This window comes from Myotis davidii, unplaced genomic scaffold, assembly GCF_000327345.1.
Source record: "Myotis davidii unplaced genomic scaffold, ASM32734v1 scaffold120, whole genome shotgun sequence".
NCBI classification, from domain to species: domain Eukaryota; kingdom Metazoa; phylum Chordata; class Mammalia; order Chiroptera; family Vespertilionidae; genus Myotis; species Myotis davidii.
In genome coordinates, this window is record NW_006294778.1 from 5,537,096 (window position 1) to 5,551,121 (window position 14,026).

Below are 14,026 nucleotides of genomic sequence, written 5' to 3' on the forward strand. Positions count from 1 at the left end.
TGCCACTGCTGCACTTGCCAGCGGTGAGCCCAGCTTCTGGCTGAACAGAGCTCCCCCTGTGGGAGTGCACTGACCACCAGGGGGCAGCTCCTGCATTGAGCGTCTGTCCTCTGGTGGTCAGTGTGCATCAGAGCGACCAGTAGTTCTGCTTTGCATATTAGGGTTTTATTATATAGGATAAGTGTAGATTTTGTTATACAAGTTGAAAAAATTATAGAATGGATGGTGGTGTTGGTTACACAACTATGTTATTTAATGCCACTGAACTATACTTAAAAAGTGGTCAAGATGCCCAGCTGGCATATCTCAGTAGTTGAGCATTGACCGATGAACCAGGAGGTCACAGTTCAATTCCTGGTCAGGGTACTTGCCCACATTGTGGGCTAACCCCAGTAGGGGGCATGCAGGAGGCAGCTGATCAATGATTCTCTCGCATCATTGATGTTTCTCTCTCTCTCCCTCTCTCTTCCTCTCTGAAATCAATTAAAATGTATTTTAAAAATCGAAGAGATATGTCCTACACCTGACCTTGAGGCCAGCCTAATAATGCCCAGGCACTGAGTCCATTGCCCTCTGTGGACAGCAAGGTCTGCACAAAGTGAGTGACATCCATTTGATTGAACTTTGAAGGCAAAAGAGAAAGAGAATTGAGATGCTCTAAAAAAAAAGGTTAAAAATTCAAAGTGTTGCCTCAATGCCAAGTTTAGAGCCTCCTCTAAATTCGGGGTCATCATCTCCTCTCCCTACCCCCCACCCCCATAGTTTGCAGTGCTGAACACTTCTCTGTTTTTTTTAAATAAAGCATAGCAGATTCTCCAACCCTTTTATGACCATACTTCTGTTTCTAATAGTTTTAAAGCCTCTTAATTCTTTCGGTTATTTGTTTTTTTAGTTCTGGGCACCTGGTACCATGCTGCAGGGGGAAAGGAAGAGGTGGGGGAAACCCTGGCTAAGTGGATTTGGTCTCAACTCCCAGAAACCTCAGAGTCTTGTTGAAGGAAGCCCAGGACCGTGCCATATGAGAGGCAAGAACAAAGCACTGTGATGAGGCAGAGGAAAAAGTATTAATTCAGAGTGGAATGGGGTTTGAGGTGTCAGGAAGGCCTTCCCGGAGTTGAACTTACTCTAAGTTATGAAGTTCGAGGAGCCCCCTAGAGCAGAGCTGTCCCACAGAAACACAACGCCAGCCACATGTGTAATGTTAAATTTTCTACTGTAGTCTCTGTGTAGTAGGCAGTTAGACAGGCATGAGCAGACTAGGAGCCATAGGCCAAGTATGGAATGTCACCAGGGCGGAAATCCCAGGGTACCTAGCAACCAGCAAAACTAGGAAAACAGGGACCTTACCCCAGGGTGACCTTTCCTCCCCTATCGAGCCTTTCATGTCTCACTAGTCATGAGGCAGACCACCCCCGCCCTCCCCATAGAGGAGGAACAAGGGGGGCGGAGAATAGTCTCATATGACTCTTTGCACAACCACTTCTTAAGCAGTAAGTCCTCTGGACAATGAGGTTTGGGCACATATCACATGATTTTGGAAGCACAGCCTCAGGTATGTTGACCACAGAGACAGAGTTTTGGTTAAACCGGAGATAACAGCTAGGACTCAGCTCCAGGCCCAGAAAAACAGTAAGGTCAGGAGGGGCAACACATGGCTGAATTAGGACCAGCTTTGATGGCTACTGACCCCCTGCCCTGGCACCTACCAACCATGACCCTGAAAGGACACACTTGGTAAAGCTGATGAATATTCTATTGAGATCCTCCCTAGGACCTCCCCGAAGAGCCCTGCCTTTAAAGAGGGGATAAAAGCCCTTGGATGGAGGACCCAACTCTCTCTTTCTCCCTCTTACCCAACCTCCCTCCCTCTCTCTCTCTTTCTTGAGCCTATCAGGGCCTTTCCCCACCCCCTTCTTTCCCCAGTGCAGGCTCTCTGGGAACACACCCGAGCCTTTCCCCCTCTCCTTCCCCAAGGTGCATTCTCTCTGCCTTCGTTTTTCCTAAGCTCCAACGGCCCTTCTTTTGCCTCTGTAACTTGTTTCCTGAGCCCACGCAGCCCAGCTGGCTCACTTCTTCCACTTCTACCTCTGTGACTTTCTAAATAAAGTTCTGCTTGTATTTAAGTCTTGGCCCTGAATTCTTTATTAGCCAGAACTCAAGTACTAAGGTTGCTGAACTGAGGTCCATTTGCCAGGAACATTCTGGCGTTGTGTCTCAGCTAACAGCAACCTTTTAAGAAAACTAAAAACAAGAAATGAAATTTAATTTTAATGACATAGCTCCTTGAACACAATAGATAAAAAATTACCAGTTCAACATGTAATAATACAAATAATTATTAATGAGGTATTTTACTTTTTTTTTTAAGTCTTTGAAACCTAGGGTGTGGTTTATACCGTAACCCGTCTCAACATAGACTAGCCACATTTCAAGAGCACAATAGCTACAAGTGGCCTGTGGCGACCATATGGGCCAGAAAGACAAGGTGGAGGGGGTGGTACTCAGCCAGGAGAAGGGCAGGGGGCAAAAGCAGAGGACAGGAAACAGCCCAGTCTTGGGGATTCTCAGAGCACATGTCTCAAGCAAGGGAACCTGGACCTTGTGCTGTTACTTTGTGAAGGTTACACTGTAGAAGCTGGTGCAAGCAGAGTTTACCAGGAAGGGCCTAGAAGCCTAAATCCAATGTGCCTCAGTTTCTTCAGTAGTTAAATGAGGCCATTTCACAGAAATACTACAGTAAAGAGAAACAAAGGTATTTCAAAGATGCTTTGCAATTTTTGTAAGTGAACATAAATACCATGCTAATGTTTAATGCCAAAGACTTTTCTATTTGGAAGACTTTGTTTGAGGTAAGGTGATACAGGGACATACCTTGCTTCTGTGTGGGGCTGCAATCCCTTGGCATGGCTAAGAACTTCTAGAAACAGGAACTCATAGTATTTGAAACTCTGAGGCCTGAAATGCTTATTGTGCTAAAACTCTGATTTTAATATTTCGAGATCTGTCTCCAGAGTTAAAAGCAAGGGAAGGTTTCAGGCTAAAGGTCTGAAGGAAATGTATTTGAAGAGAAAGCATGAATGTCTTCAATCCATAAACAGGACAAGAAAACTGAGAAGGAACTATCTTAGGAACCAGGGTATATATTTTGTCGTTAAATTTCTCAATACTACTAGTAAGATTTGTTTCCTCTGTGCTTACAAATTTTGTAATTAAAAATGTCCTTCCCCAAAATGAAAACAAAACCAACCCCAAGACCATGTGCAGACTTCGCATTCTGTATAGCTTCTATCTCAAAAGAGCAACGCAGAGATTAATATCAGAAGCACATGGTATACTGCCACCCAAGCTTGCCCACTTTATACCACAGGCCAACCCAAACGAACAACATGGCTAACAGAATAGTTCCCATTTTCCTGTGACATAATCACCCTTTTTCATGACTCTGCAGCTTTCTCCGATAGGAGTGCAGATGGTATTTCAAAAGATGGGAAATATTCCACCCCGTGGAGACCACAGCTTTTTTATGTTCTTTAATGCCGAGAGAGAGAGAGAGAGAGAGAGAGAGAGAGAGAGAGAGAGAGAGACGCTTTCATTTCCTCTAAATCAGAACATACAAATGTGATAGATACATTTTCTTCTTTTCACGTTGAATTACAAAATGGGATAAAATTTTGAAAATAAAATCAGTAGTAAAAAGAAAAGGCTACCTGTACTTTAATTGACTTAGAAATAAATAATATAGAGCTTTTAAAAGCCTCTTGATGTGGATGAGTAAATGAAAACATCGAATTGCCTAGAGCAGCGGTTCTCAACCTGTGGGTCGCGACCCCTTTGGAGGTCTAACGACCCTTTCACAGGGGTTGCCTAAGACCATCGGAAAACACATAGATAATTACATATTGTTTTTGTGATTAATCACTATGCTTTAATTATGTTCAATTCTTAACAATGAAATTGGGGGTCACCACAACATGAGGAACTGTATTAAAGGGTCGCGGCATTAGGAAGGTTGAGAACCACTGGCCTAGAGGCATTGAGAAGGAAGAGTCTGAGCTCCTAGGACTTCACAGAGCTATTCCTTTAAGTACAATGTCAATATTTGATGTCTTTTCTTTAGCCAAGTACTCCAAAGAAAAATAAATATTTTCCATGGCTGTCAAAACTGACCCTGCTGGGTAAACAGAAGCAGAAACTCATTTTCCCAGCCTCCTTTCATACCATTCTTTTCCCTCAACATGGTTTTTATCTAACCTGACCAAGTTGAGACATATTCTCAATGATTGACACTTTTCTTCCAATGGTTCGTCTGAAGTATATGGAAACCTGGCTGCTAACCTTTGCTTTTTTCATGCTCTGTTTTGCTGGGGGGCAGGTAGGGGAAGGTGTCAAGCTTGTAAGGACACTAACAGGTGTGAAAAGGATACTGGGGATGACAGCTGCACAGGAAATGAAGGAGATGGCCATCCGCACGCGGCAGGTGGAGAGCGTGTTCCACTGGGGACATGACTTGTAGGAGATGATGGATTGCAGGAGTGTGTACACCACACCGCAGACAAAGGCCAAAAGGGCACCACCATCATGGACCACAGGGACCGCTAACTCCTAGGGAGAAAGACACATGTATGCGTTATTCCAAGTGGGCCTGTCCACACCGTGGTCTGAGCACTCCCTCCTCTGGGCTATCGGAAGCCACCCATGGTCACAGATGACCCCAAATCGAAAAGATGGTCCTTGCTGGTTTGGCTCAGAGGCTTGTGGACTGAAGGGTCCGGGGTTTGATTCCCAGTCAGGGCACATGCCTGGGTTGCAGGCTCGAGCCCCAGTGTGGGGCCTGCAGGAAGCAGTAAATCAATGAGTCTCTCTTATCATTGATGTTTCTCTCTCTCCCTCTCCCTTCCTCTCTGAAATCAATAAAAATATATTTTTTAAAAAGAAAGAAAATGTGGCTGCTTGCACAAGATTACCAAGAGAAAAGCCTTCCCCCACAACGAAGTCAATGTTCTACAGCAAGTTTGGGCATGAGGGATGAGGACAGAGCGACGTCTACCTTAAAGGGACAAAGTGGGGCATGGTGGGCTGTGGAGTCTGGCTAACCTGAGTAAAAAAATCTTGACTCCACCCCTGGGCTTTGGCTCCTTAGTTTAAAACCTCAATTTCTGATCTGTAAATGGCTGTATTCATTTCTGCCTTGCAGGTCTGCAACGCAGCTTATTTGATAAACTGCCTACAAAATTATGCAAAAGTGCCAAGGGTGCTTGGGGTTTTTAGGCTCCCTGCTCCTCACTAATCTCTATTTGTTCCTCCCAAGCTACCCCAAATCTAAAAAACTGCTCTTACAATGCTAAGACAACTTCAAATCAAGTCCCTGGCCCCCAGTCATTTCAACAAGAAGGCAGCCCCTATATCCAGTCTAGGCAGAAAGCCTGGTGTTAGCCCAAATGTGGTCATAGGGAGCCATCATAATGCTCACTTTAAGCTCCTTTCAAATGTTCAATGGCCACTTACCTTCCGGCATAACAATGACATTTAGATTGAATGACTGAGTCCCTACTTGAACTTATAATTTTGAGTTTTGCAAAGGGGCAGGTTAAAGTGTTGTCCACGAAAGCCTAATTTTGGCCACAACTCATTGTCCACACCTGTTTCCCAGACTTTTCTTTGACCACCCAGGTTTCCATAGCCCCACTGTGTTCTTCATCCAGACTGTTCACAAAAAAACATACTGCATCGACCTATGAACCAGGAGGTCACGGTTCAATTCCCAAACAGGGCACATGCCCGGGTTGTGGGCCCAATCCCTAGTGGGGGGCATGTGGGGAGAACCAATCAGTGATTCTCTGTCATCATTGAATCTCTCTCTTCCATACTCTCTGAAATCAATAAAAATATATTTAAATAAAGTTTACAAAATAAAAATAAAAGGTAAAAACTTTTCAGTTATATATAATGTTCAGCATGGTGACTATATTGAATAAAGGTGTATGTATTTCCAAAAGTTGGTAAGGAAATAATTTTTTTTTTCAGAGAGAGTAAATCTTAAAAATGCTCCTCACAAGGAATAAAAGTAACTACAAGAGGTGATAAATGTTAACTAAAGTTACTGTTTAATCATTTCACAATATATACGTATATCGAATCAGTATATTAAATATCTTGCACTAATACAATGTAATATGTCAATGGTATCTCAATAAAATTGGGGAGAAAGCAATATTAAACCAAAAAAAAAAAGTAAAAAAATAATTAAGAAGAAAAAGTCTTTTTCACTCCTTGAATGTTAGTTAGGCACATTTGGTCAAGGGAAAATAAACAAAAAGCAAGGCATCCACTGCTGAGTCATTTCCAGGAATAATCTTCTGAGAATCCTGGTTCTTTCCACTCCACTTTTTTTTCCATGTTAAGTCAACATTCTGAATTTAAGTACTTTTTCCCTCCCACCAGTACTGTCAGGGGATTTGCTTCCTCGGCCTGGCCCACGTCAACACTCCTTTAGGGATCTTAATCTGTAAACTGCACAGGCCCCACATTAACCCTGACAGTTCCAGATCACAGAGCTGTATTTGGCCTGTGGAGCACAAACTCTCTTATCAAAAATGCCTTTTGAAAGGAAATGATTCTTAGATCAGACATGAATCTTGGACTGAGGATAAGATGAACACCTGGTGCCCTTTTGAGATCTCTTTTGCAAAACCCTCTGGTTAATTGAAAACTGAGTAAAAAGAGAGAAAACTAGGATATTGAGAGTGTTCAACCTTAGAAAACAAGACTTTCCAAAAAGGAAACGTCTTGAGGAAAAGTACAGCAGAGGCAGAAACTGGTGAGGACATACCTAAACGTAGCCATCCCACCCACCAGTCCAGGAAAGGAAGCTATCTGTGAACTTCTGATAAACACAATATACTTCCTGCTCAGGAAAATCCCACCAGAACCAAGGCTCTCTCCTGCCCTCACGTCTCTCCTTCTTCTCAAGGTAACAGCTCAAGTTGGTTTGCTCATGGCTTGCCGAAAATGAATTGCAGGATGTCAAATAAGGAAGTTGTCAAGATGGGAACAATGACAAGGCAAACACTTTGCTCTCAGGAAAGTTACCGATTCTATTTCTGGGTTTTGATAAAATGTAATCTCGTCATGAGTCCAATTATCTAACCATCTAAGTTTTCTTCCGAAAGTCTGCCCTTTGTGGCTTAAAAATCGGCAGGTGTATCACTAACAATGTTGAGTGATTTGGAGAATAAAGTAATTAGGATATCAGACAGTGCCTACTATCCCCCGCTGAACAATTCCTATCCATACCTACTAGACAAGGATATCATTCTAGGTGCCCCCCCCCCTTTTTCATCATGCTTTCTGATGCTGCAACTCTGAATCATGACATGCTTTTTTCTCCCAGAGATATCCTCATTGTAACATTGAGGTTACCTCTTTCCCACAGGTTCAGGACAGACTGCTTCAATGCAGGAGCCATTTCTACCTTTCCTACTCCTATGATCTTGGGTAAGTATTACCTCTCTGGGCCTCCACTTCTCCATTGAGAATAAGGAAAATTCTACTACCTACCTTCGAAGGTTGTCATTAGAATTGTATGAGTTAGAACAGTGAATGCTGTCATAAGTATGTCACATAGAAAATTTCCAGTACATGTTATGAGAAACAAAATGAATAATATGATCATAGAACATAAGGAAATGTCACAGCCTCTCTACCATGTGGGAAATGTCATGGGCAACCATGCATTGCAGCACAGAGTATCTGATTTCACCACAGGGGAACAATAGGAGAAGAAAGCGAGCTCTCGCTCTTCCCCCTCACCCCTCTCTCTCTCTTTCTCTCTACACCAGCTATTTCAACTGGCCTGCTGTGACAGAATTTTTAAAACATGCAATACCTGTCTATTTAGCCAGGGGCACTGACTTCTTTTCCGTTAGATTGTAAATTTTTTTTAAAAAGTTAACAACCAACACAATGATAGCCATCCAATGTGAATGAAAAGTATAGCTATATTTTTTTTTATCAGATTGGCAAAAAGAATTTAGTAATTAATTTGTGTGCCGTAAGATGAAAAAGGTTGAAAATCACTGCTCTACACCATAGAGATGTAGTCTTTCCTCTAATAATCAAGGAACCTTAGTACACTGCTGGTGGGAATGCAGACTGATACAGCCACTATGGAAAACAGTATGGAGTTTCCTCAAATTATGCTGAGTGAAATAAGCCAGTCAGAGAAAGACAAGTATCACATGACCTCACTCATATGTGGAATCTAATGAACAAAATAATATGACATGGATGCATGCAACAGCATGAGGATTCTCAGAAGGAAGAGATCAACCAGAACTTTTACATGCATGTATGCATAATCCATGGACATGGACAATAGTGGGGAGAAAGCCTGGGAGATGAAGGAAGTGGAGAGGAGGGGATCAATGGGAGAAAGAAAAAAGAGGACATCTGTAACGCTTTTAACAATAAAGACACATTTAAAAATAACACATTAAAAATAATCATCATAATAAATTAAATTAAAGGAGTACCCCTGGCTGAACAAAAAGTTGTCCTTGAGTAACTTCCTTTTTGCTGTCACAGGAGACAACAGTGATGGAGAAAGCAGGACTACCCTAGTGTTAGCCTGTATTGATGAACCCATGATGACATAATGACCCCCAAGTACAGACCACTGGCTACCATACATTATCTCACCCAATCCTTGCAATAATTCTAGGAGCTGGGTACTATTATAATTAGTACTAATTTAAACACAACAAATGTTTTTAAAATATTAAACATTGTCTCCGTAGCTAAGTAGGTCTCGTGTTTTCTGAACACCTGACACCATAAGATAAGATCGAGCAGACTCAATGGTCGTCATGTAAGTTAATTGGCTCTAGCTGGGCTACATTTTGGCTTGGCAACTATTTAGCTAAGGAACCCTGAGCAAATTATTTCACTTCCAGGCACCTATAGCCTATTCTGGGAAAGGAAGAGATCAGGTGCCATTGTTTGACTTTAACACCAGAGGTTCAAACCGTAAAATCAGTACACACACACAGACACACACAATACTCATACACAAATGTTTTCACACTTAGTGAGGTCATCACAGTAGCTGAAGTCATTCTCCCAACACATCAACCATATCACTGAGAACATGGACCATTGTAAAGCCTACAGCTTCACTCAAAGCACTCTCTGTCTCATAATCATGCACACATGTGCCCTATCACTCCCAAACACCAGATGGGACTGTGTTTTAAATGGTATTCATTTCTAAAAAGCAAATTAACCCATTTTAATAAACTCATCAACTATTTGATAGCTATCCTAGCACAAGCTCTTGTATTCTTGATTCTCTCTTCCAGACTCACAAACTCCATCACCCCCATACCCAAAAGAACTTCAGGCCATACCTGAAAATTGGCAACAATGCCCATTCCGATACATCCCACCAATCCCAGAACTAAGGACACCAGGTTAAAGACAGGAGTGCTGAAGTAGCTGGTCTGATTCTGCTTTTCCACTATTTTGTATCTTGTGTACATCGTGGCTGCACCTGAGAAAGAAAGGTACAGTAGTGAATTTTTTTTTATTTGACTGTTTTAAAGGAAAAACACAGAAACAGTTTCGTATTGCTTTTTTTAAAGTTTGTATTCTCACTTTCCTAACTGCAATAGTCTCCCGATATGCCCAACCTGTCCTTCCTCACCCCATCTTGCTCTTCCCCAGTGTGGTGGGGACACACACACACACACACACACACCTCTTCTTGGCTGTTATTCTTTTCACATAAATGCTATTGTGCACATATTGTTCTGTGACTTGCTTTTTTTTTTTTTTTCACTTAAAAATGTGCCATGGAGATCTTGCCATGTCAGTACAAATAGGTCTATCTCATCATGTTTAGGGGTCCCATCTTGGTATATAGTGAGATGCCACATTTATTGCATTCTCCTCCTAATGAGAGATTTCGACATTGTTTCTGTGTATTTCCTATTCCAAACAATGTTCAATGAACATCCTTGTCTTTGGCATACTTTCAGTGCTTCTGAAAGACAAATTCCTAGAAGTGGTATTACTGGGTCAAAAAACTGTGCCTAAAATGCCAAGTATCTCAAAATTGTTCTAAGACTGTAGCGATTTATACTCCCAGAGCAAAGCTTGAAAGCAATTCTGTATGCCCCTGCCTTTTTAATGATTGCCAATCTAATAAATGAAAAATAGCCACCTGTTGGTTTACTTTGCATTTCTTTGATCATTAGTGAGATTAAGCAAATTTCAGTATGCCTACCGTCATTTGCATGACTTCTTATGAAAATTGCATGTTTACAATGCTGTTGTATTTTCTCTTGAGTTGATCTATTCATTTTTTGAAATATATATTTTTTTATTTCAGAGAGGAAGGGAGAGGGAGAGATAGAAACATCAATAATGAAAGAGAATCATTGATCAGTTGCCTTCTGCACACCCCCTTACTGGGGCCTGAGCCCACAACCCGGGCATGTGACCTGACTGGGAATCAAACCATGACCTTCTGGTTCATAGGTCCACACTCAACCACAGAGCCACACCAGCCATGCGGTCTATTCATTTTTAATTTGTAGCTGCTTCTTATACATTATGTACATTAGTCTACTGTCTGCTCTAATAAATATTACAAGTTTTCTTCTGCTTCTGTGTTTGTCTTTAATCCTGTTTCTTGTATCTTTTATCACTCAGTTTTCATTTTCTATCTACTCAAAAATGTCAATTTGATGATTAAAGAACTAAGCACAAGCCTGTCACATAGTAGGCACTTAGTCAACGAATGCTGAATAAATGGATAGCTATCAAAATTTTAGATCTTTGTTCCCTTTAATTCAATAAATTTGTCTTATAGAGAAACTCATATATATTATGCAAAGATATGTTTAAAAGGATATTAATTTTAGCATTTTAAATTCCAAAATCAGACATAGCCTAAGTATTTAACAAAGGGGACTAACTAAATAAATTATAATACATCCATGAGTTCAAGATCATGCATGTGTTAAAAAAATAAAGTAGCTCTCTATGTATTGAAATCGTGTAATGGCCATAATATTTGTGCTGAATTTTAAAAACATGCCTGACCAGCGTGGCTCAGTGGTTGAGCGTCAACCTATGAACTAGAAGGTCACAATTCGATTCCCAGTCAGGGCACATGCCCGGGTTACAGGCTCAGTCCTGGTATGGGGCAGCTGATCATTGATTCTCTCTCATCATTGATGTTTCTATCTTTCCCTCTCCCTTCCTCTCTGAAATCAATAAAAATATATTTTAAAACATAAAAACAGGCTAAAAGCTAATCATTTACCATAAACTTTTAAACAAAGGCATTCGTGTCGGATTCTGCCTTGCCTAAAAGCAAAAACATATTTAACACTTGCTGGTGACAAAATAATCTGTCTTTTTAATTGGGACTCTGGGCAAGGATGGTGGAAGAGAGCATTCGGATTGATGGACTGTGTCTACCTCCCCTTGCTCACCTCCAAAACCTTGGGTGGGGAAGACCACAAATGGTTGACGGGGTGAAACACGTTCCAAAGGTGCCAAGTCACTAAGTAGAGTTTCCAGCATCTCTGTCCCCTCCCACCTATACCAGTAGAGAGGGACAGAAGTGTCCCTGGCAAACACCTGCTTGTTCCGTAGGGTAGGCGCTTTTAAAAGGACTGAGAGAGAGAGAGCTCTCCATGTTACATCTGCAGACCAGAATCACTCCCTAGTAATGAGCTTTTCTGTTATTACATTAATTACGCATGAGAGGGTTGTATCCTATCAGCTGCACCTCAGGGGCACTTGTGGGACTGAAAAGGAAAATCATGCCTTAGTTGGAGACAAACTGCCCTGCTTCCCCTTCCCCCTCTCTCTAACAGGTGAGACAACACCTTAGTCAGAGGTTCCCAAGCTTTAGGGAGAATCCAACTCCCCTAAACTGCTGGTTCACAACACATGCCCTTGGGCCCCACTCCCAGAGGTGCTGATGGAGTCCATCTGTGGTATAGCCCTGGGACCTGCATTTTAACCAGCACCCCAGCTGCTTTTCATGGAAGCTGCCTTCGGAACATGCTCTGAGAAACATGAGTTTATATATTAGGTGTCTTTGGCTTACACAAATGTATTGTATATAAATCACTATTTTAAAAATCAAATTACATTTAAAATTCATTTCATAATCTCATGGTAAACTGCCAGGAAAGTTGAAGAATAGTTCTATGAGGTCATAACTCTGGAGTTCAAGTCATATTAGCTTTTCAAAGTAGAGCAAAATTCCAGTTGCTTGGACCAATAGAGAGGGACAGGCAAAACAGTTGTACTTTTATTATTTTTAATGCTTTCCTTTTTTTAAAAAAATATATCTTTATTGATTTCAGAGAGGGAGAGAGAGATAGAAACATCAACGATGAGAAAGAATCATTGATCGACTGCCTCTTGCCCACCCCACACCGGAGACAGAGCCCGCAACCTAGGCATGTGGCCCAACCAGGAATCTAACCGTGCCTCCTGGTTCATAGGTTGACGTTCAACCACCGAGCCACCATGGCCAGGCAAAAAGGTTATACTTTAAAAAAAATGGCAAATACGAAGAATGAACCTGATGTAAACTATGGACTTTGTGCCAATGTAGGCTCATCAAAAAATTGGTAATGGGGGAGACGGAGCAGGCACTATATGGGATATCTCCACCTTTGGATTAATTTTGCTGTGAGCCTAAAACTGTTCTAAAAATAAAAACTCTTTTAAAATAACAATAAAAAATTATATACACACACTGTCAATAACATATTTTCCTTCACATAGGATTGTGAATTTTTCATTTATTGATAATAATTTTTGTGTACTTACCAAGAAATGCAGAGAAGTTTATCATGAATCCAAAAATACCACTCTCTGGAGGTGTTGTTCCTGTATCACTGAGAAAGAGAAGAAATATTCAAATTCTTACAAAGGAATCCAGTTCAGACCTCTAGATAGGCATGATCTGACAGGTTTCACCATGTGTTTCTTCTGGGTCTTTAGTCACTTTGAATTGCAAAGATTTGTCCTGATTTTGTTCTAAAGTGCTTTAATTCTGGCTCTGAAAAAAAATCTAAAATTCTTTTTTTTCTACCTTTTTTTTTAATTGTAAAAAACTAAGAAATGCTGAAAGTGAATGGTGGTGGTATTTCTGAAATAATCCAGCTCGATAAACTTGATGGATATGTGTCCATTCTTAGGGAAGAACTGAATGTAACTATTTTGGAGGGGTGGGTATGATGGTCTAAAATCACTTTTGAAATATCTATATCATTGGGATATTAAATACACATAAACACATTACATTTTTTAACAATTTGATTTTTGCACAAGTTTACAGTGCTGTACATATATAAGGATGAAAAACTGAGCAATATTATTGATACCTATCACTTCTTTATAGAAACAATAATGTACGTAGGGTGTATAGTAATTGTGATAAATTATAAATTATTTTAATAAGAAAATTATCTCTATAAAACACTTTTCAGGTGCAGTCTACTAATTCAGCAATTAAATGAGCTGGAAAGTCGTGTTTGGCAGTTGTTTTCTTTTTCCTTTTTTCCAGGTGATTTTGAGAGTACATTTATTGAAGCTAGGGACAGTGACACAAGAAAGGGCTTAGGATAAAAGAAGCAACAGGAGAGAGCCTCGGTGGGGCTGCTTTGGCTCCCTAGAAACCAATGGGGAAGAAGTGAGTCGAGGTGCGACTTCTGTCAGCTCACTGGAGAGTCAGAGAAAAGGGGGCCAGGGCAACAGGCTCCGGGGATTAGATCGGGACAAGCTGCTGCTGCCCATTGCTCCCCTGGTTGTAAGTCCTTTGGGAACCATTAGAGTTTAGGAGATGCACACCTGAGAGGGAAGAAAAACATGGACAACAGGTTCTGTTTTCTTTCTATATGTTTTCATTGATTTCAGAGAGAGGAAGAGAGAGAGAGAGAGAGAGAGAGAGAGAGAGAGAGAGAGAGAGAGAGAGAGAAATATCAATGATGAGATCAGC

General features: G+C 41.1%; 1 protein-coding gene across 1 annotated transcript in view; it reads right to left on the reverse strand.

The window, feature by feature from the left end:
* DRAM1 (DNA damage regulated autophagy modulator 1) overlaps positions 1-14,026 on the reverse strand; it is a 37,567-nt gene that overhangs the window by 6,114 nt on the left and 17,427 nt on the right. The window contains exons 2-4 of the mRNA XM_006769368.2: positions 12,856-12,923; positions 9,405-9,547; positions 4,425-4,602 (exon numbers count right to left, since the gene is read on the reverse strand). Of these exons, the coding sequence (XP_006769431.1) occupies positions 4,425-4,602; positions 9,405-9,547; positions 12,856-12,923 (389 nt within the window). The remainder of the gene's footprint in view (positions 1-4,424; positions 4,603-9,404; positions 9,548-12,855; positions 12,924-14,026) is intronic.